We start from the raw sequence: 24468 nt of genomic DNA, 5'->3' as shown, positions 1-24468 counted from the left end.
CGGGGGGCGGCTTCGGGTTGTGCCGGGCGGGGTGGGAGGGGACGGGCAACGCCAGCCAGGAAATGCCGAAATAAATAAGTGGGGAAAAATGGCTTAGGTGGTAGGGTCCGTGGAGAGATGGAAAAAGAAGCGGTGAGGTTTTAACGTCTGCTTTAAAACGAACCCTCCGAGCAAGGCAGGCTTGGCACGGGAGGGGTATTTTTGTTTTTTGCAGGGAGGCTTTGTCAGGGCCGAGCGGCGCTGAGCTGGGAGGGCCGCGGAGATCCCGAGATCGCCTTCTGTACAATGCCACTGTTGTGAAACTGGGAATGGGAAAGTTTATACCGCAGGTTGCCGTACAGCCCTCTTCTGTTGTTTTGTTTTTTCTTTTTTCTCCTTTTTTTTTGGAGCAGATTCCCAAGTAGAGCTGCTCACGGTGTTACCCCTCTTGAGGAATTTAATGGGTCATGTCCTATTATTAATATCCAAACGATTGAATTTGTTTGGATTCGGTGCACTGTTGGTGGAGCTGTTGTTTGATTATAGTAACGTTATTATACATATCATTGATGGGGATTAAGAAATGCAGGGAAACGGTTGCAAGGTTGTTTTCCAATTAATGACAAAATGATTATGAGTTCACAAGGTAATGGGATTTTTGTTTTTATCAGAGTCACAGTGAGCTTGACTTGGAGTTTTAAAATAACGTATTTAATTCTCTGTTTAAGAAATAAAATAAATCAGTTGCAATACCAAAAATGTCCAAAAAATACATCTCCTTGTTGAGAGATGGGATGTATCATGGCCAGTCTTGTTGAGATGGCTTCAATTGGTGGGGCTTTCTGGTGTTAGTCCTCCTGTTCAATATTGTAATGGAAACAAAGGAAAGGATGAAATATTCCTCCGTTTAATATATTACTTTTAGGCAGTACAAATTCTTTTGTAAAATTAAAAGATGATAACTAAATTACATGAGATACTTTGGGAGTTCATGATTTTTTTTTTTTGTTTTGTTTTTCCCCAAGGCATTGGTAGAACAGAGGTTTTAAAATAAGGTTTCTTAAATTATTGTTTAAATATTGGTAAGTCTGTATTTTAAATGGCAGAGCCTGTTTGCTCGGGGCAGCCTGGGGCTGCTGGGTGAGGAGCTGGCTCTGAGCTTACAGCTGGGTGAGGGCAGAGCGTGGCAGTGACCGCCAGCATCTTCCTCCTCTTCCTCTGAATGCAGACCGAGGGATTCACCCATGAATGAATCAGGCCTGGGTAGGCTGAGCTTCCATGGCAGAGAAATTGTGAGTGCTGGAAGCTGAGTTCAGCTTTCTTTGTTGAACTTTAATTAGCAGAGCACTTTTTCTTTATTGGTAAGCGAGGGAATGTTTTGTGTGTTATTACTGATAAAAATGGAGTTGTCTTTGTAGTGTGTTATGAGAGCACAAATTACTTAAACAAACAACAAAAACACACAAATCCAGGTTCTGTTATCACTTCTTACCTGTGTGGATTCTGGACTTAAAAAAAAAAAAAATACCAAAGCAAAACACATAGAGCATGTATTTCTCACCCTTTATTCATATAGCTACTGTGCCTTTTTCAGTGAGTTCAGATGCGTTTTTCTGTCAAAGAGAGAGACACAGTCAAAGCTTTAGCTCTAGGAGTCAAGACATTGTAAAAGCAGAGTGGTATGTTCTTATTTTTTTTTTTTGAGTGTTTTTCTTCTCCTGACTGAAAATTAGAGGGAGATGTGGAAGCTGCATGTTAAGCTGTATTTTCACCCAGTTCTGCTTCTTGATCTGCCAGATCATGGGATCTCATTGATTTCAGAGAAGTTGCTCCTGGGTTTTGGGATCTGTATTTGTAGATCTGGTTGTAGGGTAAGGGTTGTGGTTTGCAGACAACGTGTGCTTGAAGGTTGCACTCAGAAATTCCCATCTTAAGGGAGAGTGAGGAGCAAATGTTTCCAAGTGGATAGGGTGCAGACCTAGTCCTCGAGAGATTAGGGCAGTGTGATGAAAATCCCTTCATCTGTTTGTGCTTTCTTTTAAAGGAATTTAAAATTGGAATCATGAATTTCGTAAAGAGTTGTGATGTCTGTAGATGAGAGAGGCTACATAAAAGCTAGGCAATATTATTACTAATCTTTTCCGACTGTTAATTTAGTGGTCTGATGAAATATTTTCTCCAATGTATGCAATTACATTTGTTACTAGAATCTACTTGGAACTGTAGCTGGATATTCTTTCTGAGTTTTTTTTACTGCTGTTTAGTACCATTTTGTTTGCTACTGCCCTTTATTCTAGGTATTCTCATTTTAGTAATGGCAGAAGCCATTGCTGGAGCAATTCAGATGATTAGTTGAAAGCCCTTGAAGCTTTCACCTCGCTGGTATTCCCTCTTGAGGTCAGTGGTACCTAGATAGGTCTGGTAGCAGGAGTGAAGTCTCAATTAGAGAAGTGTTTTGTAATAATATAACTTCCATCTCCAGTGTGCAGCCTGAATAACTCAGGAAAGCCACGGGAGAACAAGAAGGAAGGATGGTGTTGTTCTAATGTAGCTTAGGGGTAGGTGGTTGGGCAGCCGGCATTCCCTCTGTCTTGGTGATCAGTAGGCCAAGAATTTTAGCAGGAATGTGAATCCTGGCCGTAATGTTTTCCTAGTGTTGTATCTGGGGAAGGAGATCGAGGTCTTGTTCCCAGAGGCAGATCCTCAGTGTTCCTCTGTGCCCAAGGTTGCTAATGGCCCACGGTGGGGGGACAAAATCTGGTATTCCCCATCTTCCCTTCTTTCCCGGTAGTCCTAAGGCAAGAGTCCATTATCACCGCATGGAATATAGGTTTTTCTCTGTTTAAGTGGATGTATTATGGATCAGATTACCAGAACAAACAAGGCCTTCCTTTTCTTATTTGTCTTGCTGTTTTTTTCTATGGCTTTTGGCAATAGCCAGCACTTGTATTTATATATATGAATAACATATTTAAAGATAGCATAGTTCATATGCTTGTAGACTACTGCAATTGTCTTTTTTTTTTTCCTAGCAAGCCAATAAAGAGTGAGAATATTGAAAAAGAGACCACTTTTGAAAAAGTTTGCACACAACATTGGTGCACAGTGCTTACTCTTCTGGATATTTTGACCAGTATTTGGGGATGGCGATGGAAAACTCAACTATATAGTCAAATTAGAAGTCTACAGCGTTAGACTGCTCTACAGAAACAGGGCTCCTGGTGAATTTATTATGGTGGTATTGATATATAACTCAGGTTCCATATTCAAAACCAGTTTTGCTTATGGAGATTTTATCTCTTCACACAAATGTTTACAGCATGAGGTTTTGGCAAGAGGCGGTCACTCATGCCTGAGGTAGAGAGGAAAGTGAATATTATTGTAGGAAAAGAAGTCCTTAGGAATGTAAGCAGGCAGATTCTAATTACCCAGGGATGCGATTTTGTTGTTGTTGTTGCATTTCCATTGCACTGGTGGTTAAAGGGTGCCTAATGTGGATATGATGTAAATTGTAGGGAAATATTGGCGTATTACAAGTCAATTCCTTGCCATCAGTGTAATAGAAATGCACTGGTTATTTCCCCAGTCTTTTCTCAGAATCCTCCAAAATATCACATTGCAAATTCATGACAGGAAAGCCAGGTAAGCAACCGTAGGTTTCAGTCTTATTCCGTGGTAAATGAAATTTTTAATGGGCTGAAATGTATGAGTGGTTACCTTTGCCCCATCCTAGTTGTGAATGAGACCCAAACTGTCGGGATCTCAGCTGGTCAGAGCCTTTGTCAGGTGTGTGAAGACTCCCTTGTACTTTGCAGCATTTCCAAGAAGTGGGTACAAAGCACTGCAGAGTTGGTGGGAAGAGTTCCTGTAAGTTATTTTATGTGAAGACATATTTTGGAGGTGGTGACTGTGAACTGCTGCGTGATTTGTTTCTGTTAGTCTCAGGAAGTACCACTCGTGTGAAGAATGGCATTGGCTGAAGTGGATGTTTTTCAGTCTTTGGATAGTGTGTGCTCTGGGGAAATAGGTTTCGTGATCTATTCTGTTACAAGCAGCAGGAAGACTAATGATCTGAGAGCGGTAACGAAAGAGAAAGAATAGCAGAATTATGTCACATAAGAAGTTTTAGATGTTGGAGGGGCAGGAAGTAAAGGTCAGAAATGTGAGCAGTGCGTGGGTTATTCTAAGCTGCTCCTGGGGTAGTCAGTGTTATTTGGAAACAGTCTTTCAGTCTGTGAATTGCACAGGGTTTATTTTTTTCCTTCGTAATTATATATTGCAGAAATATTGTATTCATCAAAACACGAAAAATTACACGGCTTAAATACACTTAGAAAGATTTTTCAGAGCCCTTCAGACCCCACAGCAAAGGGAAATACGTAACAGCGAGAGCTGTTCTTGAGACTCTGCTGTTAGCAAAGCAGCACAAGTGTTTAATTTGCTGGAAAATATTTAGTGGTTCAGCAAACGAAAAAAGTAGCAAATCTTTGTGGACATAATAAATGGAGAATGCTACAAATGAAAAGCACGGTGGTTTTGGCAGCATATTAAATAGTGCTTCTTTCCTATATATCTTCTCTATGTTATCTGAAGATAGCTGATGTTTTTAAAATGATGATTTCGTTTTATTCCGGGGTAGTTTTGGGGGGAGAATGGACAGTGTGTTTGTGTTCCCAAGCAGTGGTCTTTTGCCAGTCCCATCTGAATTCCCCGCAGCTGGTTGGGATTCCTGGATCCTGCCTCGCAGCTGATCCCTGCCATCCCAGCAGCCGGAGGACGTTGGACTCCTCTCGTCTGCACAGGGAGGTTGTTAAGGAGAATGTTTTCATAGCGTGCTTCTGAATCTATGCTAGCACAGCGTTGTCGCTGAGTGCTGCGGGTATTTTGCTGAAATTGTTTTGGATTATAGTTGTTTAGGCTAATAGCTTTGGAGTAACTGTACTTAGGCCATATCTGAAGGCAGTCGCACGTTTGGAATGGTGCAGGGCAGTTGTTTTGACGTTGGAACTGACCGATATTACTGGGCTGTAGCTTGGTTTGTGTTTGTTTGCCTAGGCTAGGCACCGTTTTTCTTTTCCCAAAGCTTTGTCAGAATGATTCCATTAACCACAGTAGGGTCGTTACTCATTCCTGCTGATGTCTGTTTTTTGAGTGGGGTTTAAAAATACGTGACTGAATCTCTAGTGTTCGTTTCAAAAGGAATGAGTAGAGAGAATGCCAATGGGTCGGGAGAACGCCGTTGTGCAACTTGTGTTGTTTGGGATCTGAGTTACGGGGCTGCCCACAGGGTTTGCTGTGCGAGGAGGAGGGTGGGAATCCATATCCTGTTCTCAGGAGAGTTCTGGAAATTGAACTTGTTCGTGGTATTGTGTTCCTGCATTTTAGGAGGGGAAATCAGGAAGCTGTAAAAGCATTATCTGGGTGCAGAAGGGTAATATCATTAAAATACGGAGTTAGAAGAATATTCCTCAAACCGATGGTAGCTATATTATGCCTTATTATTTGAAACAGAGCCACGTGGAGATGAATTTCAAAGATTATTTACAATAAAGATAGCGATTTTCAATGGTGGAGGTTTGTTACTGCTTTGAACTTTCAAAACAGATCACAAAAAATATCATGCGGTTGCATAATAGGTATGGTTTTGGGAAAGGTGTTTGGAATATCTGTGGGTGGCATTGTGCTGTTGAATCTGTTATGGTGGGACCCTTTTGTGTGAAGCACTGTGAACGTATAACAGAAAACTCAGTCGCAGCGTTATTCACTATGATAATAAATGTAAGTTCATTATGATGCTACAATGAAGATTTAAGTGTATTGAAAGAAGACTTTTCTGTTTTGTGTCACAACCTTCAGGCAAATTTCTGTGTTCAGTTTGTGAACTGTGCACTGTTACTGATATTCAGCATCAAGAGTTCTGCATTCTTTTTCCTCTTGAATGAATTGAAAGAGTAATTCAGGATGTAATTCATGCTTTGCTTCTCAAACAAAATAAACTTAGGGGTTTTTATTTTTTAATTCAACTCTACAATATATGCCTGTAGCAACTGATGATCTGAGCTGTGATTTTCAGGTAGATCTCTTACACGTATGGGTGTGGTGCTTGTCAATATCGGGACACGTAACGGTGGAGAAAGTTCTTGTGTGAAACTTGAAGCTTGACACTCGATGCTCAGCATCAGGACAATGTCATTGTTAAGAAGAGGAAACTTGGATTGAGCTGCTGGGCTTTGGAGCCGCTTTGCTGGTGGGGGAGAAACCAGAATGTTCATATGGGGCTTTCCAAAAGGAATGGGTTTGCTGTCGGAAATAACTTCCTGATTTTAAAAATACTTTTAATAGTGAAATCCAAATATAAGTTTATTAGCAGAAGCTGAGATTTGAACGCAAGGCCAAGTGAGGAGCTGCAAAGTCTGGTTCTGTCCCTGAGCCCGAGGAAGTTGGTGAGCGTTGGCGAACGGGCTGTGGGCTGTTGCTCTCTGCAGGCAGTGCTGTGAGCAGCGCTTGGGCGAGCCTGGTGGGGAACTGCTGTGCCATATGTTGTTGCCTTAAGCTTCTGCAGTACGTTCGTAGATACCACGATGTGTGTTGCTTGTGGAAATGGTGCTTGGGAACCTTCTCCGACACCCCTCTGTGTTCATGGGTTGCATCGTTTTGTAAACGCTTGGCATTTTGGAAATGAAGTGACGTGTTTAGTCATACGTACGCAGATGTACCTATACGTCATAGCACAGGCGTAGCTCACAAAGGGCTTTTGGCAGTCGTATGACTCAGAGGAGAAGAATATTGGTAACTGCGTGACTGATATGTCCTTAAGATTAATGGTATTCACTCTTTTGGTCAAAATTATTACTAAATGTTATACTGGGAAATATGCAGATACTTGGGAATGAGGCCTCGTTGTGTTACTCAAGTGTTTGAGAAGAGCAGCTCTGCCATGGGTAGGTTGCAGCTGTAACAGCTGCAGATTGGGGCGTTTTAAACCACTTCTAGAATATGGATGCTGTCTTCTCCTGCACCACTGTTGGAGTTGGAGACCTGTAGGCTGGTCCCGCACCGCGCTTGTGCTGTAGTGATTTTAGCCTTTGTTTTCCTTGGGTAAATGTCATTAAGAGAAGCCAAGATTGAATTACCTTTGTAAGGCATTTTTTTACAGTAAGTAATTGGTGATGTTGTTATGGGGATAAAACGGTAACCATGAGACAATATTTCAATTAAAATGCCCTCATCTTGGGTAAATGTGAGAAACTCTGCTCTGAAAAAGCAGCAAGAACATATATGGGAAAAAACTGATACAGAATACAGGCTGCTGCTGTTGCCCAGTTATTATGAAAGATTGTTTACGGGAGGATTTTCTAAGAAGGAGCCAAAAGAACTCGAGGTGGGGCAGAAGCACCGCCTATAATGATGTTACCTGAAGCTTACTATTACACAGTCACTCATTTCAGTTGGTCATTACTTGCCAAATTTTAATTATTTGGGGCTGAAATTTCCCATGGTAGGTGTCTATCTCAGGCCAGCTTTTTGTGTGCTGTAGAGGGATTGAAGGGTTCTGCTGACAAGATTGAGTCTTTCTAAAAAAAAAAATTGGCCGAAAAAATATTCTTCTGTTCACAGTAAAAAGAACAATAAAAAAAATTGAAGATGCTGGAGCTCGGCTTTGCAGAAAGATGAGAAGAGGTGGCATAGTGTGATATTCTGGCCAAGGATATGCTTATCAACCCTGTGAAAATCTGCATTGGTTAAATTAGTTATTAATGCAAGTCTGAAAGATCATCTCTGCCGTGAGTTCGTGTCAGCCTGACCTAAAGGGGATTTCCATACTATTTGAAGGTTGGGGCTTTTGCATTCTCCCCAGTCATTCCCTGGTATGATTTTGGATAAATATGAGAGCACAGAATTCCCCATCCACACTTCCAAAAGCCAGTTCCTCTTTCCTACTTGCTCTGTCTTCACAGTGCAGAGGAAGCAGTGACTTGATTGAATCAGAATGTCCGAAGTGTAGATTTTCACAGAATATGTAGAATAAACATGAAAATGGGCATGGCTACACAAAGAAATTGAGGTCAGAAAATACCTGGTATTATAAAGAAAGAAATGGAAGGAACTGTTTCAAGGATACATATAATTTATCTTATAATGCTAATACATTTTCATTATTTGTGTGAATTGGTCAGTTGTTAATAGATGGAGTGGGAATGGGGGGGGAGGGGAGGAAGCAATTCACACTCGAGCCATATCTTTGCTTTACTTTGCTTTCTGTTTTTCTAATGATGTCATGTTGTGATGTAGAGAAGCGCTGAATGCTGCAGTTACACTGAAGTCATTCCACAGACACTGGGTGCTACACCATGGTCACACGAAGGGCTCTATGGGACATGGCAGAGCCCAGTGGGGAAGAATCGCTTTCATTTGTCTCAACTGGAATATAAGAGATTCCTAGAAACTTTGGGCATTAATGTTTCTGAAGGAAAATGAGAATTGGGCTTTGGCTTGCCATGTGTTTTGCATAGTTTCAGCAAAATAGGTAATGCTTTTGGACAACTGTGTAAAGAAAAGAAAAAACCCAAACAAAAAAATAGCACAAAAAAAGACCACACACAAAAATAAAAAATATTGAGAGGCAGGAGATGAAGATATTCAGGATATTCATACGGTGGATGGGGTGATTACAAATGCCAAGAGCAGGAGTTAATTTCAGATGTTAGGCCAAAGTTGGCCAGTTTGTCCATGTGTGAATGTTGCTGCAATTTGTGACAGAGATTGTTCTTTCCACTACTACTTCCAAAGTGAAAACAGAAGAGTTTAGTGGAGATAAGAAGGTGTTAATGATCACTTAATAAATGGTCTGAGCTGAAATCCTGTCATGCGATAAAATCGAACTTGTTACCATCTGTGATGTATGGAAAGTGATTTAAAGAGCACGGGATTCAGATGCAGAAATCATTTAATCTAAGTTGCTGCTATATTTTTCTTCTGCTGGTGAGTGGATGGTAAACCACCTCCAGACACTTGTTCCTCCTGCAGTGGCTGTGGATGTGTTTATTCTGTGTGTTAAGTTTACAGGATCACACTGAAGGCTCTGGTTGTGTGGCCAGTGATCCCTTGTCCTCCTAGTTTACAGTCCTGTCCCTTTTTCTTTTATTTCTTGAAGTGTAAGGACAACCTATGTATTTAACAGGTTCATGATGTTCTCTGCTATTCATTCATTTTTTTTTTTTCCCCCTGGAATCAAGCATATCGTGTTCTCTAGAGGCAAAGCAGCAGAAGTTCTTGCTGCTGTTATACTGTATAATAAAACCTTGAAATAAGCCTTCCTCCTTCTGTATGCTCCGTTTCAGATTTCACATCATTTGTGGAATGTAAAGTAGGGTCGTTTTGCCTGGAGTTGTACAGCATTAACCAGAGTAATTTGGTTATTTTAGAAAACTGATTAGATTGTCCTCTCTCAAGGGTGGAGACTTTGTATTTGTTCTGTAAGGTGTGCGGTGCATTTCTGAGCACTGTGTGTACGTTACTGACTTCAGCCATAACTGCAATAGATGAGCGCGTGAGAATTCAGCTATTATGTTCTTACTTTAAAAAACAAAAACCAAAAAAACCCAGAAGCAACCTTTCCTGTTATTCTTTTCTATGTGAGAGAGGCACCATCCTTTTTCTCTGCCTTGTTGTGTCTTTCACATTGGTGTAGTGCACTATCTTTATCTACTCCCACTTCATTAAATGATTTCTGAGGATGGGATTATTTATGATGTGTATGTAGTGCCAAAGTACCTTTTTGTGTCTGTGTGTCTATAAGTGGCTTCTGTATTATATTCCTTCTTGTAACTTTGCCTAAAATGCCTTTATGTTTTAAAGCAAAGTAAATTCATTCTACAATTTTAGGTAAGGAAAGTGAATAATTTGATTTTAGTTATCTAAAGATACTTGAGTGGTATTTCAGAATACTACAAAAAGAATTACATGACATTATGTAGAGGTACAGGAATGCCTTAAGTTGGGATCACTAGAGATGCTGGAACAACTATACAATGTGGTTTAGCAGTAAACAGATTTATTCCCTATTTTAGCATGTGGACTGACAGAGTATGTGTGCTGTGTCTCCATAGTTGACCTTTAGTGATCCATTCTTTTTTTTTTTTAATATGATGATGCTGCAGTCGCAGGTATGATAGCTAACATCTGTATTGTGTAGCATTACCTAATGTATTTTACTTCATCCAGATTATAAAATGAACCCATACTTTTCCTTGCCTGTATGAATTACAGTTTGTTGTCAGTCTTTTCCTGATAATTTTGAGGGAGAGGGTAGTAAAGGGCTGTTGAGTCACAGGGCTGTGTCCTTCGCAGCCATTTGACTTCCCAAATATTACTTCTCTGTATCATGGAAACAGTTGTTACAGTTTTCAGACCTTCATATGTGAATTGCTTACATCTCGATTTTACCAGAAACAAACTTCAAGAAGTTATGCCAAGTATACTGCTCTAAAAAGTTTGGAAATTCTTTAGTGAAACATGGAAACTAACAGATGGATTCTTGAGCAGCTAAACTAATGAATGCAGTCTTTGGCCTTTATTATTATGGGCAAGAAAAGTAAGATTTTTCTTTTACTAGCAAATAATCTTTAGGAACAACATCTGTCTGGGTAGATGGCAGCACGTGGCAAGAGTTGGTGGAGCGACTGACCTCTGGGTATCAGTAAGAAGCTGAGTAATGATTTTCCTTTCCTTTGGCTGACTTAATAACCTGGGTCTCCTGTTATCTGTCTTGTTGCTCCTTTGTCCTAAAGCTTGCAGTGCCTTTGTGACCCCTGAGACGTCTGTGAAATTCTAATTGGCCTTGAAGTTCAGAAGTTACTGGGGAAGGACAGAACAACTGTTCTTCAAAATAAATCCGGTAGACTTCTTCAAATTAATTGCTGAGAAGTAATGACAAAGCAGCTGGGTTTTCCTTAAGCATTACCTGAGCGTACTGCATGCTTAAAATTACTGTCCATTTTGGTAGCCAGCCTTTGTAGTTATCCCCAAATCCCTGGAAGCAGCACAGTGCCCATGTACCTTTCCCAAGCTGACTTGCTGCTGTGCTTTCTCAGAGCCTGAGGCACAGGATGGCACAGGGTGCTGCTTCAGGGTGCTGGCAGGAGGCACAGCTGATGGCTTTGGCAGGGAGCAGGTGGGTGCTGATTGCTGCCAGCAGAGCTGTGTGTTGTAACAGGAGGCAGCTGGGGAGGCTCTTCCCCTCCGTGTGCCCGTGGCCCTGGGTCTACGTGTACTACAGAGCGCAGATCCCACTTTGTGGCTCTCAGAGCATCATTCCGTTCACGGCAAATTCCTCCGGTCTCGCTGTGGGACTGCAAGTTGAACATCATTGCTTAGCATAAATCTTCACAAGAGATGTTAATGTCTGGTTAAAATATGCAAATATTTACTGACTTGTCTGCTGTTTGTCAGCTTGGCATGCGAGACCTTGGATCTGATCCTTCTGTCTTGGCAGACATTGGGAATTTTGCCAATAGCATTAATAGGAACAGAATTGTGCCCTCTAATCTGTTTGTTTATGAAGTACAGCAGGAGTTATCTGGCTCGATGCTTTACAGTGAGCTGAAAATCATCTGTTTGAATTTTTTTGGATCTGTCGTTTACTTTATCTTACCATTCTCTTAGTATGTGGACCCTTTGGTTGCGTAACATACATCAGTAAACTGCATAGCGTGGAAGTGCAGAGTCATGAGTTAAACTGCTCTGAAATACTGAAATTCTAGATCACGGTGTTCTCTCCTACACTGATTTTTGCTTTGCACTCGGACCAATCAGGCTGGGGAGTAATTCTTCAAAAGCCTCCTGTGCACCAAGCAGGACGGTGTTCACTGGAAAGTAAATGGCGCTGTAGATGGTCTTGTTTGGAGCTCTTCCTTCTGGAGCTGTCCCTTCTGCCTTTCCTGGCCCACTCTGCAGTTTGGAGGGGAAATGGGCAGTTTAATTTGGGGATTAGCTTTTAATTACTCTTTTTATGTCTGTTTACAAAATGTCACTGGCAAGAGGGAGAAATACACATTATGGAAATGGACCCCAAAAATCATTAGTAGGGAGAAAGTCTCTCAGAAATCCCTGGCAAAACAAAATCAGGCACCAGGGTTTGAGTTACGCCAGTTTGGAGTTAACCAGATCTTTTAAATGATAGAGGCAGCGGATGTTTTGTGAGGGTTAAGCTGGACGTGACTTGGCCTTCAAAGAAATGTAGGTCAGGAAGTTTTCTTCTAATGGGAGGAGCTTTTTAGAGGTAGGAATTACAAAGCGAGGGTTAGATCTCTGCATTAGCTCACGGGGAAGAGCTGTCAGCTCCTGTATGTGCTCAGGTCAACGTGATGCTTACTGTTCTATCTGGTGGCATTTGCGGGTGCTGTGCATAAATATGTTACTTAAATGCGTAGATCAGAAGCTTTCCTGTAGGGCAGCGGCCCTGCTGCAAGGTGCTTCGAAGCTCAGGAATGCTTTGCATTGACTGCTGATAATGAAGGCGCTGGTGATGATACATTGTGGCTGTATTTCTCAGGTCTGCTTGTTTCAGATGTGTAGCTTCAGATAGTGGGGATATGCCTGTGTACCAGTTTCACAAAATTCTGAAGACGTATTGAAGTTTGCTATTGGAATAAATAATTATTCAGATTTGAATGCAGCTCTTCTGGTATGCAGTCCTCCAAGCCGTTTTGAGAAAATGAATAATCCTGACATTTATTCTGCTACATGCTTCCTATGTTAATCTCAGTTTAACGGGCAGAAAGACTGAAGTGCATTAGTCATTTGCTCAGTTTCTCAAAGAGTTGAGAATACAGTGTCCTCTGCAGCGCTCTCCAAATCTACAAGCTGACCAGAGAAATTTGTGGCCACTGCTGGGGGGGTGTCAGAGCTCTCCACAAACTAGTGCAGTGTTTGTTGTAACAGCCAGCGTAAGGCATTGGTCAGTAATGTTCTGCTTTTTGTAGTGCCATGGTGGGGAAGAAGGGCTGGGTAAAGGAGCCTCTCTCTGCCTGCTGGCTGTGCTGGCCCGCGTGGGATCTGTGTATAAACTGTTCTTGTGCAGTAAACACACAGAAGCTCTGCTGAGACTTCTGGTCAAAGGAATTTTGGTTCTTCATCAGCCAGGAAGTGAGGAAATCAGAAGTACAGCAGAGTTCATGAAATCCTCTTTTCAGTCCCTCAGGAGGAAAGTAAAGTGTGTGAGAAAAGCGTCAATTAACTATTGTATTGCTGTGCAGCAAATCCTAGGTTTGTAAAGCTTGCTGTGGTGTTGAACCTGAGCGAAGTGGAAGTGTGTTGCGTTTTCAGTTGTATGCAGAAGGATCCTTGCATAAACAGCATGACGACACCTAACATTTCTGACTGAAAACACGTGCTTGTTTAAGTGATCCAACTGAGTGTTAATGTAGTTACTCCTTAAATGAATTTTCTCACGTGCATGAAATGCAAAAGCTGCTTCATTCCTGTGTTCCTTCAGCTCTGGGAAGGTGCAGTGCTGAATATGAGGTATTTCTGTATAAATGTTGTGAAAGGAAATGTGTTTTAAGACAGTGTTGTATTCAAAAGTCGGTGTTCCATTACATGGTTCTGTTGTGATGCTGAAAATAAAACTTTAAGAATGGTGGGGAACACGGATGCTGTCACGTATTAAACTTCTTGCTTATGTTTCCACTGTATATTGGCCCAGATAGTTGTTAGTGAGAAAAGTGGGGTAGTGAGGTGCTTTTCTCACATGGAAATTATCTTTATTTGGTTTTCAGATAACTTCTTGAAGTTACTTTATCTTAGATTGGTTAAAAATCTACAAATGTGAAATGTAAAGGAAGTTTTTAGTAGTGGAATTTTAAAGGAGCTTGGAGAGTGACCTTAGATGCTCATGGCAGTTGGTATCGAATCACAGAGACAAGCAGTATGCTGCTTGCTAACAGTGAATGTGAGAACTCTCACATTTTCCTCTTTTGGTTATCAGAATGTGTTTTTGTCAAGTCTGCTTTGAAGAGAAATGTCTCTAGAGACGTGTCTTTAAATATTATCAATGAAGGGACAATGTAGATGGGGATTATGGAAAGGTTTTGCTTTTCTGTGGGGTAGGTTCCATTGTGGATAACCACTTGTCTCAGTTCACTGGCAGATGATGATGTCTGTCTTCTATATAGGTTTCTATCACTGCTGCTTCAGTTTCTCCCCCACAGAATGTTTACTTTAAAATTGTTTAAGGAATTCTGTTGGCAAGGTGCACCATGGTGTTGGTGTGGTGGAGGCACCTAGGCTTTCTGAGGCACAAATGAAACTAAAGCGCATCAGGAGTGGTCGAGTGGGTTCCTGCTGACCTCCAGCTCCTTCTCATCCATCTGTGTCCATCCCACGTGCTTCACCTGTCCCAGAGGCTGGCCCATATGTCCTAGGAGTAGGTGAGGAGTGCTTTGGAACTGAAGGTGTCTTGGGGAAAGCACTGCAGGCTCGGAGAAACGGCTGGTGGATGAGTTGCATTGCTTCCAAAGCAGACTTGAGGACACAGAAGCCTCTATGCAGCAAAGTGCTTAAATCCATGCTGGCATTAAAGTTTGAAACCACTACATATTTTTTAAAATCAGTCATGGGCTTAAGTACCTTCTTGAATTAGAACTGAAAGTGAGAGCCAGGAGGGCTGTGAGTAGGAGTACGGAGAGAAGACTGGGAAGAGGTTAGTTAGGTTGGGATAGGGAGCACAAGCGGCACGGACCGAAGGGGATGTGCTACAGCACCTGGAGGTGGGAATGGCAGTTGGTTGGCAAGTTGTCAGTGCCATCATGCAGCTAACCAACGTTTTATCATCCCCTCTGCCCCCACTCTAGGATTTCTGTCCCTGAGTCATGGCAGACAGAAGACCAGAGAAGTCATGTGAACAAGCATGTGAATCCCTTAAGCGGCAGGATTATGAAGTGGCAGTGAAGCATTGCACAGAGGCACTCCTTTCCCTCAGCCAGTACCCCCCAGCTCACCTCCCGGAGGCATGCCAGGCAGAAATCGACCGCATCAAAATCGAGACTCTGCTGTATAGAATTGCTTCCTTTTTACAACTTGTGAGTGTGACTCTTTCGTAGTATCTAATGAACTGGAAAGAACAATCAATTATCTTGTACCATCAAGATTTAAGTAAAATTCAGTGTTTTCCTGTAGTTGGCATGTTGGTTTTCCGCAGAATCCTCATTGTTAAAGCATGTTTGAGGCTTCTGTCTTATAGTTTTCCCTGATCTGTTTATTTTTCAAGATTGGGACCTCTAAATAGTTTGGGTCTGAATCACAGTTCCTTAAAATAATAGAGAATTATCAGTTTTTTAAAATCCAAAATATATTGTAAGAAGAAAAAAATAACTGATTTTTGAGTATTAAGTTATTTGTATAAAACTGTGCTGAATGACATACCAAATTACCTTCTCTTTAAAGAGCATTAAATTAAGGTACAGATGGAAATGCTCAAAAAACAAAGGTAAGAATTGTCAGAATTCAGGCAACCAGTTCATACTTAATTTAGCTGCCTTTGCATAGCCTAACAGTAGTCCTTTAATATTTGATCACAACTAGTTTTCCATTGCTAGGCTAGAGCATGTCTGCTGAAAAACGTAACTCTCAGGCTCTGGCAGATTTTGAATGGAAATGTGAAAACTGGGAGCTTTGGAAGGGTTTTTGGAAATGCAAGGCAAGGAGCATGTCCCTTAATTGATAATGGCATCACCTACAAAAGTATGACTTTCCATGAATGCATCACAGTGCTACAGTTCCTTAAGGGAAAGGGCATTGGAATGGTTGATTTTTCTTTACCCTTCTGTTTTGGAAATGTTGCTATTACAGATTTACAGGGGCCTTCTTGTCCTCAAATCTTCATATATCGGATATGAACATCATCATCTCACATGGAAAATGACTAACTTGTAAGACCTTGCTGGACAACTTCAGGATAAATCATGCCCATTCTTTAAATGGATAGCTGAATTTGACTATTCCATGTGCAAAACCAGAATTGGGAAGCTTCCTGAGTTTAGATGTGATCTATCATATAGCTGGGTTGGTTTTTTTTTTGTTTTTTTTTTTTAGTGGCAGTTGTTTTCCCACAGACTGACTTCTCAACATCATTTCCATGGGTCAATAGGCAGATAGATGCTTAGCAGTATTTAACACATTTCTGACCTGAATGCCTCTGGCAATGCTATGAGGCTCCTGTCTGGATGTTCAACATAGTGACATTCGTTGCAGTAAGCCTGTGGGGATTTTGGAAAACTCTGGCAATCGAAACCTCTCTATTAAAGAATTACATAGCTACTTTAAGTAGTTAAATATTAAAGATTTATATAGATTTTTAAGTAGAAAGATGTCTTATTTTCCTTTGTGTTTTAGTAAAAGGTGTAGTGTTTAAAATCACCATTGATAAGACAGAGTAAAAAAAAAAAAAACTACAGACCCTACAAATTCCAAAAGCACTGTATTAGCACCAGTAGTTTTTTTTTCTTAACACAGAGGCTAGGAAGAAGTTTTTTTTTCCTAGATGCAGTGAGCCACCTACAAATACATACATAAACATGTGCACATTCATGTACCTCTTTTAAAATATTCATTTGCTGAGAATTTGAGGACAAAATCAGCGTTCTAAGAATTCATGAGATTGAATTTGACAAATGACTGATGTTCTTTACATGTTCTACCCCGGAAAAAAAAGAGCTAATGAGTTCTTAAAAGTTTTAAGAAACTTCTAATTCAAGCATGTAGTTGTTTATGCCAAGTGGAATAATGCTATTTTTAAACTTTTCATGTTTTACCTTTCAGAAAAAGTATGGGCAAGCAGATGAAGACTGTAGGCATGGTATGGTTACTTCTTTTTTTTACTATTTAGTGTTATAAATTTCAGTCAGTTGTCTGAATTTGTTAGTTTGCTAACAGGGGATGTTTTGCTAGTTAAAATTATGTATCTGTTTTATTGTACTTTTTCTACGTATGTTTTTTTTAAGGAGATCTCACTATTTTGTAACTCATGTTTGGGTACCAGAACTGAAACTTAGCTTTTCTTGGCATGGAGATGCTGTTTGGCTAATAGATATTTTAGTATAGATGGATGTAGGATAGATTGGTATTTTTTGTGATGATTAGGATTTTTGTGATGATAAAGACAAGTGATTGTTCCATCTTCCTTCCTAGGATCGTTGGTTGATATTTGAGTTTGTATTTTAGGTGTTGATTCGGAGAAATAGAGGAGGATGCTGTGCTCATGGTCATCTCTATTTTTTTGAAGCTCCCAAACTTGTGGCTCTTCAAGGCGAGCCTTTTGTGTTTCGATGCCTTGTTTTAATTGAAGCATTTTAAAGGAATTAACCAATCTTGCTGATGTTTTGTAACTGATTTATAAGGAAAATAACTCAAAACTTACTGAGTACTCTGCTGAGTTTGGTAACCGTTTGGTAAACAGTTTATTGGTTAGATTTGGAAGGAGAAGAAGGGCAGATCCCACCTTCCAGTTTCTAGTTCCTTAACTATTCTTGAATTTTAAAAGAAATTTCCTGGAGCCACAGTTTTGTTACATGGACTTTGTGATTATACTGTTGTGACGTTCCTGTGCAGTGGTGTTTTTTTTTTTTAAGTGCATTTGTTTTCTCTGACCCTCAAGTTGTAGACTTTTTGTTGGTTGTACTGTTGATGCATGCCAAGTTGTATTTCGTGATGGCAAGTAAGCTAGAGAGAGATATATGGAAAGAAGAATGACAGTTAGAGGAGGTAGGAAGGAGAATTCTTTTTAATGAATGGTGTTCTCATTGATGGGATTGCATGGGCTTGCTGTGATGTTAGCTGGGTGACATTTGTCTGTTGAACTTCTCTTCTCTTGGCATGTGTGTCAGAAATCCGTATCTCAAATGATCTGTAGTGTTAACTGCATTGTTCCTTTCACTGTGCATAGAAATGGGTGGAATAGGAACACCAATCATTTGGTATGTTTTAAAATTTGAAAAATCTAGAGGAATCAGCTCGTATCTTAGTAACAAAGAATTACTCCAGTGTAGTGTTAATATCTTTAATTCATGCCACTGTGTTCTGCACATACGTCTTTCAGATCTAAAGCAGAAGATGTTTTTCTGCTTCATGCCATTTTTATTTGCCAGTGTATAAGTGGTGTGTGTGTGTTCCTATATATTATATACACCTTATTTTTATGTACATAACTATCAGCCATTGGGTTGGGGTTCCCTTTGTAGTGCTGTTAGTGATTGTAGCCTAGCATCTGAGTATCTTCATTGTAATCCTGAAAGGTATTAGTTCCAATTTTGTTTGAAATGTCCTTTGAAAGAAAGTATCTTAGTACGGACTAACTGTATTCCTTGATGCTCACTATTTTTTTTTAAAAACAAATTATTTTTCAGATTTCTGTTTGGTCTTTTTACAAGACCCAGTGCATTGCACACCTGTGACTGTTTTACTTTGATTCTGAATGATAAGTTGTTTTGGGGATAAATTGAGAAATGCATCTTCTGTATAGGGTAGTGCTTACACTGTTGCAAGCACTTACAAACTAAAGTCTGTTAAGCTGCTGCTCAAATCTGTAACAAAATAAATTAGTTCGTGTATTGTAACACTTGTGCAACTGCATGTTTCAGTGTGGTAGCGCTGTGTGGTTAATGGTACGGAATGTCGTGATTGGACATCCAGTCTTTGAGGCTAAAATAGCAAACTGTCAGACATGCTCAAGCTATTTCTGGTGCTGCTGCTTCTGGTTTGGGAAGTAGGCTCTATTTTTGGAAGTGTGGTCAGTATCATCAGAGTGGCGAATCTGGAGTAATCGTGGAGGGGCTGTGTGGACAGGATTTAGTTACCATTTCATTTTGAAGGGCTGTCTGATTGGTTTTGTGTACGTGTTTTTGTGGGACTCTTATTTCTGTCGCATTTCGTGTAATTTCTGTTAATGATGTGAACATCTGAGTGAGGAGCTTGGATTTATTATTGCAAAATGTAATCCTGAAGCTGTGGCGAGTGTAAAATTCCTGCTAGCACTGACAAAAGATGTTTGCACCGACAGTCTGCCTGAGTAGCACTATGAACACAGGTGCTGATGTTGCCTGCGATAACACTAATACAGATTTTTAATTCTGTAATGTCAGACAACTGTCCAGCCTTCTTTTCAACTCATGCTCAGCTTCAGTAGCCTTTTAGTTGCTCAGGAGGGCATTGCTTTTTCTGGTCAGGTAATATATATGATTCAGTGTGATGCCTGCTGGTCTGAAGCGTGGCTGTGTCATGAAGTGAGTCCTTTCACTATTGGAAGCGTCGGTGAAAGTGTCTGTTTGTCTCGGTGGCTGATCCAGTGCTAGAAAACATGAGGGAAGTTTTCTGTTACGTGGAGCTTGTAAACTTCTCGACTCAAACAATCATTCCTATATCCTGCACTTTACAGCATAAGTGAATAAAAGCCCTTTTAAAGTAACAGGAATTGACCACGACGAGGTTAGCTATATTTGGAAACTACAGGGCATGCTTTTTGTGAGCATGAATGGATCTTCCTGAGCATGTTTGTGTTACCGAGAAGTTGTTGGTTGCTGGGTTTTTTTTCCCTTTTCTGTGAAGAGGAGGTCCTTTGTGTCTGTGTCACATATTTGAATTTATCCTTCCCATATTTAATTTTTTGTCTATTTTAGCATGTAAACATTACAACCTTTTTTGAGACTCACGTACAGCATTTCTTAGATGGCGGGAGGCAAGTTTCAAGTTAATATTAGGCATGAGCTAGTAATACCAAGCCTTGTCTTTCAAAGAAGCCGTGGTTTTAACCCAAATTTCGGACATTATTTTCATGCTAAAGGTGAAGGAAAACTGTAGAGTTTATTTAAATGTATGCTGTGATGAAGCTAATAGTTGCTGGTTTGTGTTGCAGTGCTGGGAGAGGGGCTGGCCAAGGGAGATGGATCTTTCCGTGCAGTGCTCTGCTGCATGCATCTTAAAGGGAAGCTGCAAATTGTGTCTAATGTTCTTTCCAAATCACTGATGGGTGAATCACTGGTAAGTGTGTTTCCTGCAATCTATGTGATTTAAAAAGTAGTTTTGTATTTCCATTTTTTTGGGGATGTATTTAAAAGCAAACATATGTTTGACTGGCACGTTGCAACAAAATCAATGGTACCAAAGACAAAGGTAAGTATCTGTTCAGTCAGGGCACTGATCATGCTTTATTAATGTTTTGGAGTTGGCGTGATTTAGACAAGTTTTTTTATTGTTGGCTCTGAATCCTGAAGAGAGAAAGGGGGGAAAAAGGAAAGTGTATTTTTGTAATTGAATGGAATAATGTGAATTTCAAACTTCAGCTTATATTTTTGGGTTGCATCTGACACCATTTTGTGTGCACACTTCAGTAAGTTTAACCTTTAAAGCAGAAAAAAATATTGATGGGGCTATTGAGTACAATATAAGAATGCATGAAAAGTTTTTTAGGGAGAACCTTTGTTTATCTTATCAAGACAAGGTAAGGGTTTGAGTTTAAAGCTTCTGTTTTACCCTTGAACTGTCTAAAGGTGTTCAGGTTTCAATGTGACTACTCATATGGGGAAAGCTAGGGACATGTATAAGTCTCCAAAGAATGATATCCTTTTAATTTTTCTAATCTTGATTAAATAATACACAGTTCATCACCTTGAACTGCTGGTGGTGCTAAATCCGGAGACATGGCTGTAGCGCACAGAAGTGCAGCCCTTGTCAGACTGTGACATCTGTTAAGTAACATCAGAAACTGTTCTAGGAGAGACTGTAACCCTGAAATTGGGTGTTGGGAAGTAAAAGGAGAGAAAAATGAGTTCTTTTCTGGGCTATATTGTTGCATGACCATTGCCTTGTAATTACGCATTGCTAAATGATTAATCGTGTTCAATATTATTTAAGTGTAATGCTTAAGTGTAATTTTTTCTGTATAAGATGTGTGTTGATACTTCATTAGTTATGCAGAGTCACTGTCCTGATGAGGTATCTATGAATATGGATTTTTTTAAATTTCTTATGGTAAATATGTTAATTGAGCCAAAGACATGAACGTGCACACTGAATGATTGTGCTTTTCCTTGTTCACCTAGAAAATAACCTGCACTGAGCTGAAATCCATGTCTTGTACCTTGGTGCTTAACTGAAGCAGTAGGCTTTTCTGTTTGTCTGTCTGTGCAGTATATATCCTGATTTTTTTTTCCTCCTTCTCTCTCCACCCCCCACTGTTGACTGTTTCTACATAAATAAAAGATTTTTCTTTGGCTGGCTGGTGTTTTCTAGTTTAAAAAAAAAAAAATCATGAAAAAATTCCTGGCAAGATGAAAGGAAACTTAATTTTAAAATAAATTAATAAAATAGCCCCAAACTCCTTATCATAGGGAATGAACAGTGGCCTTGTTTTGTACTACTGTTGTACAAATAAAGGCATCTTCATTGTAATTCCAGAGTTTTGTTACAAAGCAGAATATAAGAGGTTCTGACAGGTTTAAGGTCATTTTTGCATAAAGTCACTGTTGCTTTTGGTGGGAATATTAAAATCAAACTCATTTTCTGACTTCTGCCAGTGGATGAGAAGAGAAATGAAACAAAGTTTTGGAATGAATTCATTGAAGAGCTGGAATCCATCCAGTTTGTTCCCCTGTGACTTAAAGAGAATGATTCTTGGTAACTTTATTTACGCTTTAATACATTGAAGCTCAGCAGGTTCCGTTTGTGACCTTTCTACTGAGGAAGTGAAAAACGATTTTGAAAAAAACCAAAGCGTGTGAATTGTTGAGTATGTAGATTTTCAGCCATTTCTGCTGCTCGGTAGCACCAAAGTAAGAATGTGGAGAAGTCTAGTGAATGCTGTGATACTTAAATTTCTGCAAAAGTATATTGGAATTAAAACACAACTCTTCTTCAGGGTTTTGTCTTACGTATGTGAGTGTAAAGCTGTTGCACACTAGTTACCTATTTGAGCTAAGTTCACTTTTGAAAGATTTTAATTCAGATATGCTTGAACATACAGGTATTTTTCATTACATGGCTTATCTTTAGTGAAAAATAAAAAAATGACATAAGTCTGCATCAGAGCAGAAAGAGTTGGAAACAGAAATCAGTAGGCTGTAAAATCCATCCTTAAGAAGAAATGAATTCATTACTGCAACGGCAGTGACAGTTTATTATATTGATTCCTTTGGAGCTGAAGTGTTCAGTAACCATAGCATATGGCTGATGTATAGTGCTTTTTGTCAGCAGCTTACCAAGTGCTATGCAAAGGCAGGCAGTATTACCATCAACATCTTGCAAGTGGGAAGCTGAGGCACGGAGATGTGACTTGCAGAAGGTCACCCAGCAGGCCAGTAGCCAAGCTGATGAGAGAGCAGAGATCTTGAGCATGGAGCCCTTGTCCACTGGGGTATCATGCCTCTGTTGCCACCTCTTGTGTCGGGGTACCAGGCTGGAAGATAGCATTCAATAAGTAATGCCGCTATTAATATTATCTTGGGCGACTGCCAAATGCTGTAAGAGGCTTTTTCCAACTTGTTCTACATGTGCCGCTCTTGTATGTGAGTGTCATTTAGCCCTGTGCATTCTAAGTCAAATTTATCTTTCCTTACTGCCCTTCTTCTTGATGGGGATGAGGGGAACGGACTCGCTTGCTGTTGTTTAATGTGTTTGAGAGTTTGTGTTTGATACGTTAATATTGTTTTCTTCCTCCACTTCTCTCCCCAGAACGGGATGGTAACTAAAGATCTGACACGACTGAAAACACTTCTTGCTGAAACAGAGGTAATAATAATGAGCATGCTATTGGGAAAATAATGAGTAGCAGCTGATAGAACTGAAGAATATCTCAGCTCACTGTGAACGTGCTGGTTTAGATGCTGTAGTTTCCACTAGGCTGTTGGTCTATACCACCTACCTTTTCGGCAGCCTTTCCTCCCAGTTTCTCATGAAGTATGAGAAAATAGTGACACTCATTGCTTGAAGTAGAAAGAATTTGATGCATTTTAATTGTTATTTATTTATTATATTTTTCTCTGTTGGAAATGATTCTGATGTTACATGTAGGACTTAGGTTAGATGGCACAAATGCTCTCGCTTGTTTTAATTTTTTTTTTTTTTGGCTGCTTATGCTTTAAATCATTGATTTGGGTTTTACTTGTAATATAGGTTTGAAGCTGAGAGACATCTCAATAGAGTTTGGACTTTTGGCCTTTTAAATTTTGATTGCAGTCCGTGTGAAAATACCCTGCTCATGGTGGAACCCTCTAACATTCTCTTCTGAAGCTGAATGGACTCAGTGTTCCTGACAGAATTAATTGTATCAGTGGTTCTAATTTAGTTGTTACGAAATCGTGTTTGTGACCATAACTGATTTCAGACTTCTGAATGTTTTTGTATCTAAATTGATCTAAAACACATTTTAAAAGTAAAGGAACCAAAGCAGTTCTTATTGCTGAAATTGTGATCCTTTATAACTGTTTTTTTAATACTTGTAGGCAGCTGATAAAGTTCCATCAGGCTATCATGTAGAAGATTTAGAAGAAGGTATGTAACACATTTATAAAGCTACTTAATTTTGTAGTGAGAAGACTTGAAGATTCTGATGAATGTTCAACACTGGATAGCAGTCAAGAAGCAGAAACCAGACTTGACTGTTAATCTTGACGAGCCCTTGGGATTTAGGTTGAATTATCTCATTGTTGGTTGAATTTGATGACAGAATTTTCCACTTGTTTGTCAAAGTGTTGTACCAGAGCTTGCTTAATTCTGCAGATTATTTGAAATTTGCCTTCGTACCCTTTAAACCTTTGTTCTAAATACATTTGTTAGGAATTGAAGATTATTTTTGAGGTGGATAATTTTGCGTGTTACTGATACTAATACACTTCGGGTTGATATTTAAAGGCATGATTCTCTGGTTACTATCAGACTCAAAAATAATTGGCAATTAGTCAGAACTTGGGTTACTTTCCTACCCTGCAGGGTCCCGGGATGGCTGGCAGTTCCGCCCTCCACCCAGGGGAGTCACGAGCAGTGAAGAGTATACACTATGTAAAAGGTAATGCCTTTGCTTTCTACCAATGTTCTCAAAAGAGTCAAAACACTTCCACTTGTACTAAGCTGATAAATGAATGATTAAATGTTTAGAAATGTGAAAGCACTTACTAGGGCAGGAGTTGATTCATTCACAGCTTTTTAGAGATCTCAGTTTATGCAGAAGCACCTCAGTTTTTCTGTAAAATAAAATCACTGGCTCTATTGACTTGAGAGTGGTTTGAGCAACATTTTTCTAGAGGCAGGGCAGCATCTGTCTTCTTCCCCTCCTGTTTTGAATTTGTATGATTTCAGAGATGTGTGGAAATTCACTCCTGCAGACAGCATTGTTAGCGAACTGAAGCACGGCGAATTATACTTTGGCAGCAGATAAGGTGCAGGCCTTCAGATAGGTGCACTTTGCTGAAAAATGAGCTTTGTCTTTGGTTAAAAGATGTTTGC

The 24468-nt window shown here is 39.9% G+C and overlaps 1 protein-coding gene across 6 annotated transcripts in view; it reads left to right on the top strand.

The window, feature by feature from the left end:
* The window catches only part of HELZ (helicase with zinc finger), a 75514-nt gene that overhangs the window by 578 nt on the left and 50468 nt on the right, over nucleotides 1–24468 (top strand). For 3 of the 6 annotated variants that reach the window (XM_021414513.1, XM_021414511.1, XM_021414509.1), the window contains exons 2-7: nucleotides 14832–15059; nucleotides 16798–16834; nucleotides 19886–20010; nucleotides 22699–22755; nucleotides 23469–23517; nucleotides 23956–24031. In XM_021414513.1, the coding sequence (XP_021270188.1) occupies nucleotides 14850–15059; nucleotides 16798–16834; nucleotides 19886–20010; nucleotides 22699–22755; nucleotides 23469–23517; nucleotides 23956–24031 (554 nt within the window). In that variant the 5' untranslated portion in view covers nucleotides 14832–14849. Of the gene's footprint in view, nucleotides 1–14106; nucleotides 14409–14831; nucleotides 15060–16797; nucleotides 16835–19885; nucleotides 20011–22698; nucleotides 22756–23468; nucleotides 23518–23955; nucleotides 24032–24468 lie in introns of those variants that run through there. The other 3 variants (XM_021414510.1, XM_021414515.1, XM_021414514.1) reach the window with 3 other exon arrangements.

The sequence above is a fragment of the Numida meleagris genome, chromosome 17 (genome assembly GCF_002078875.1).
Source record: "Numida meleagris isolate 19003 breed g44 Domestic line chromosome 17, NumMel1.0, whole genome shotgun sequence".
Taxonomy (NCBI): Eukaryota; Metazoa; Chordata; class Aves; order Galliformes; family Numididae; genus Numida; species Numida meleagris.
The sequence above is the reverse complement of the archived record's forward strand: the minus strand, read 5'-3'. Positions and strand labels throughout refer to the sequence as shown.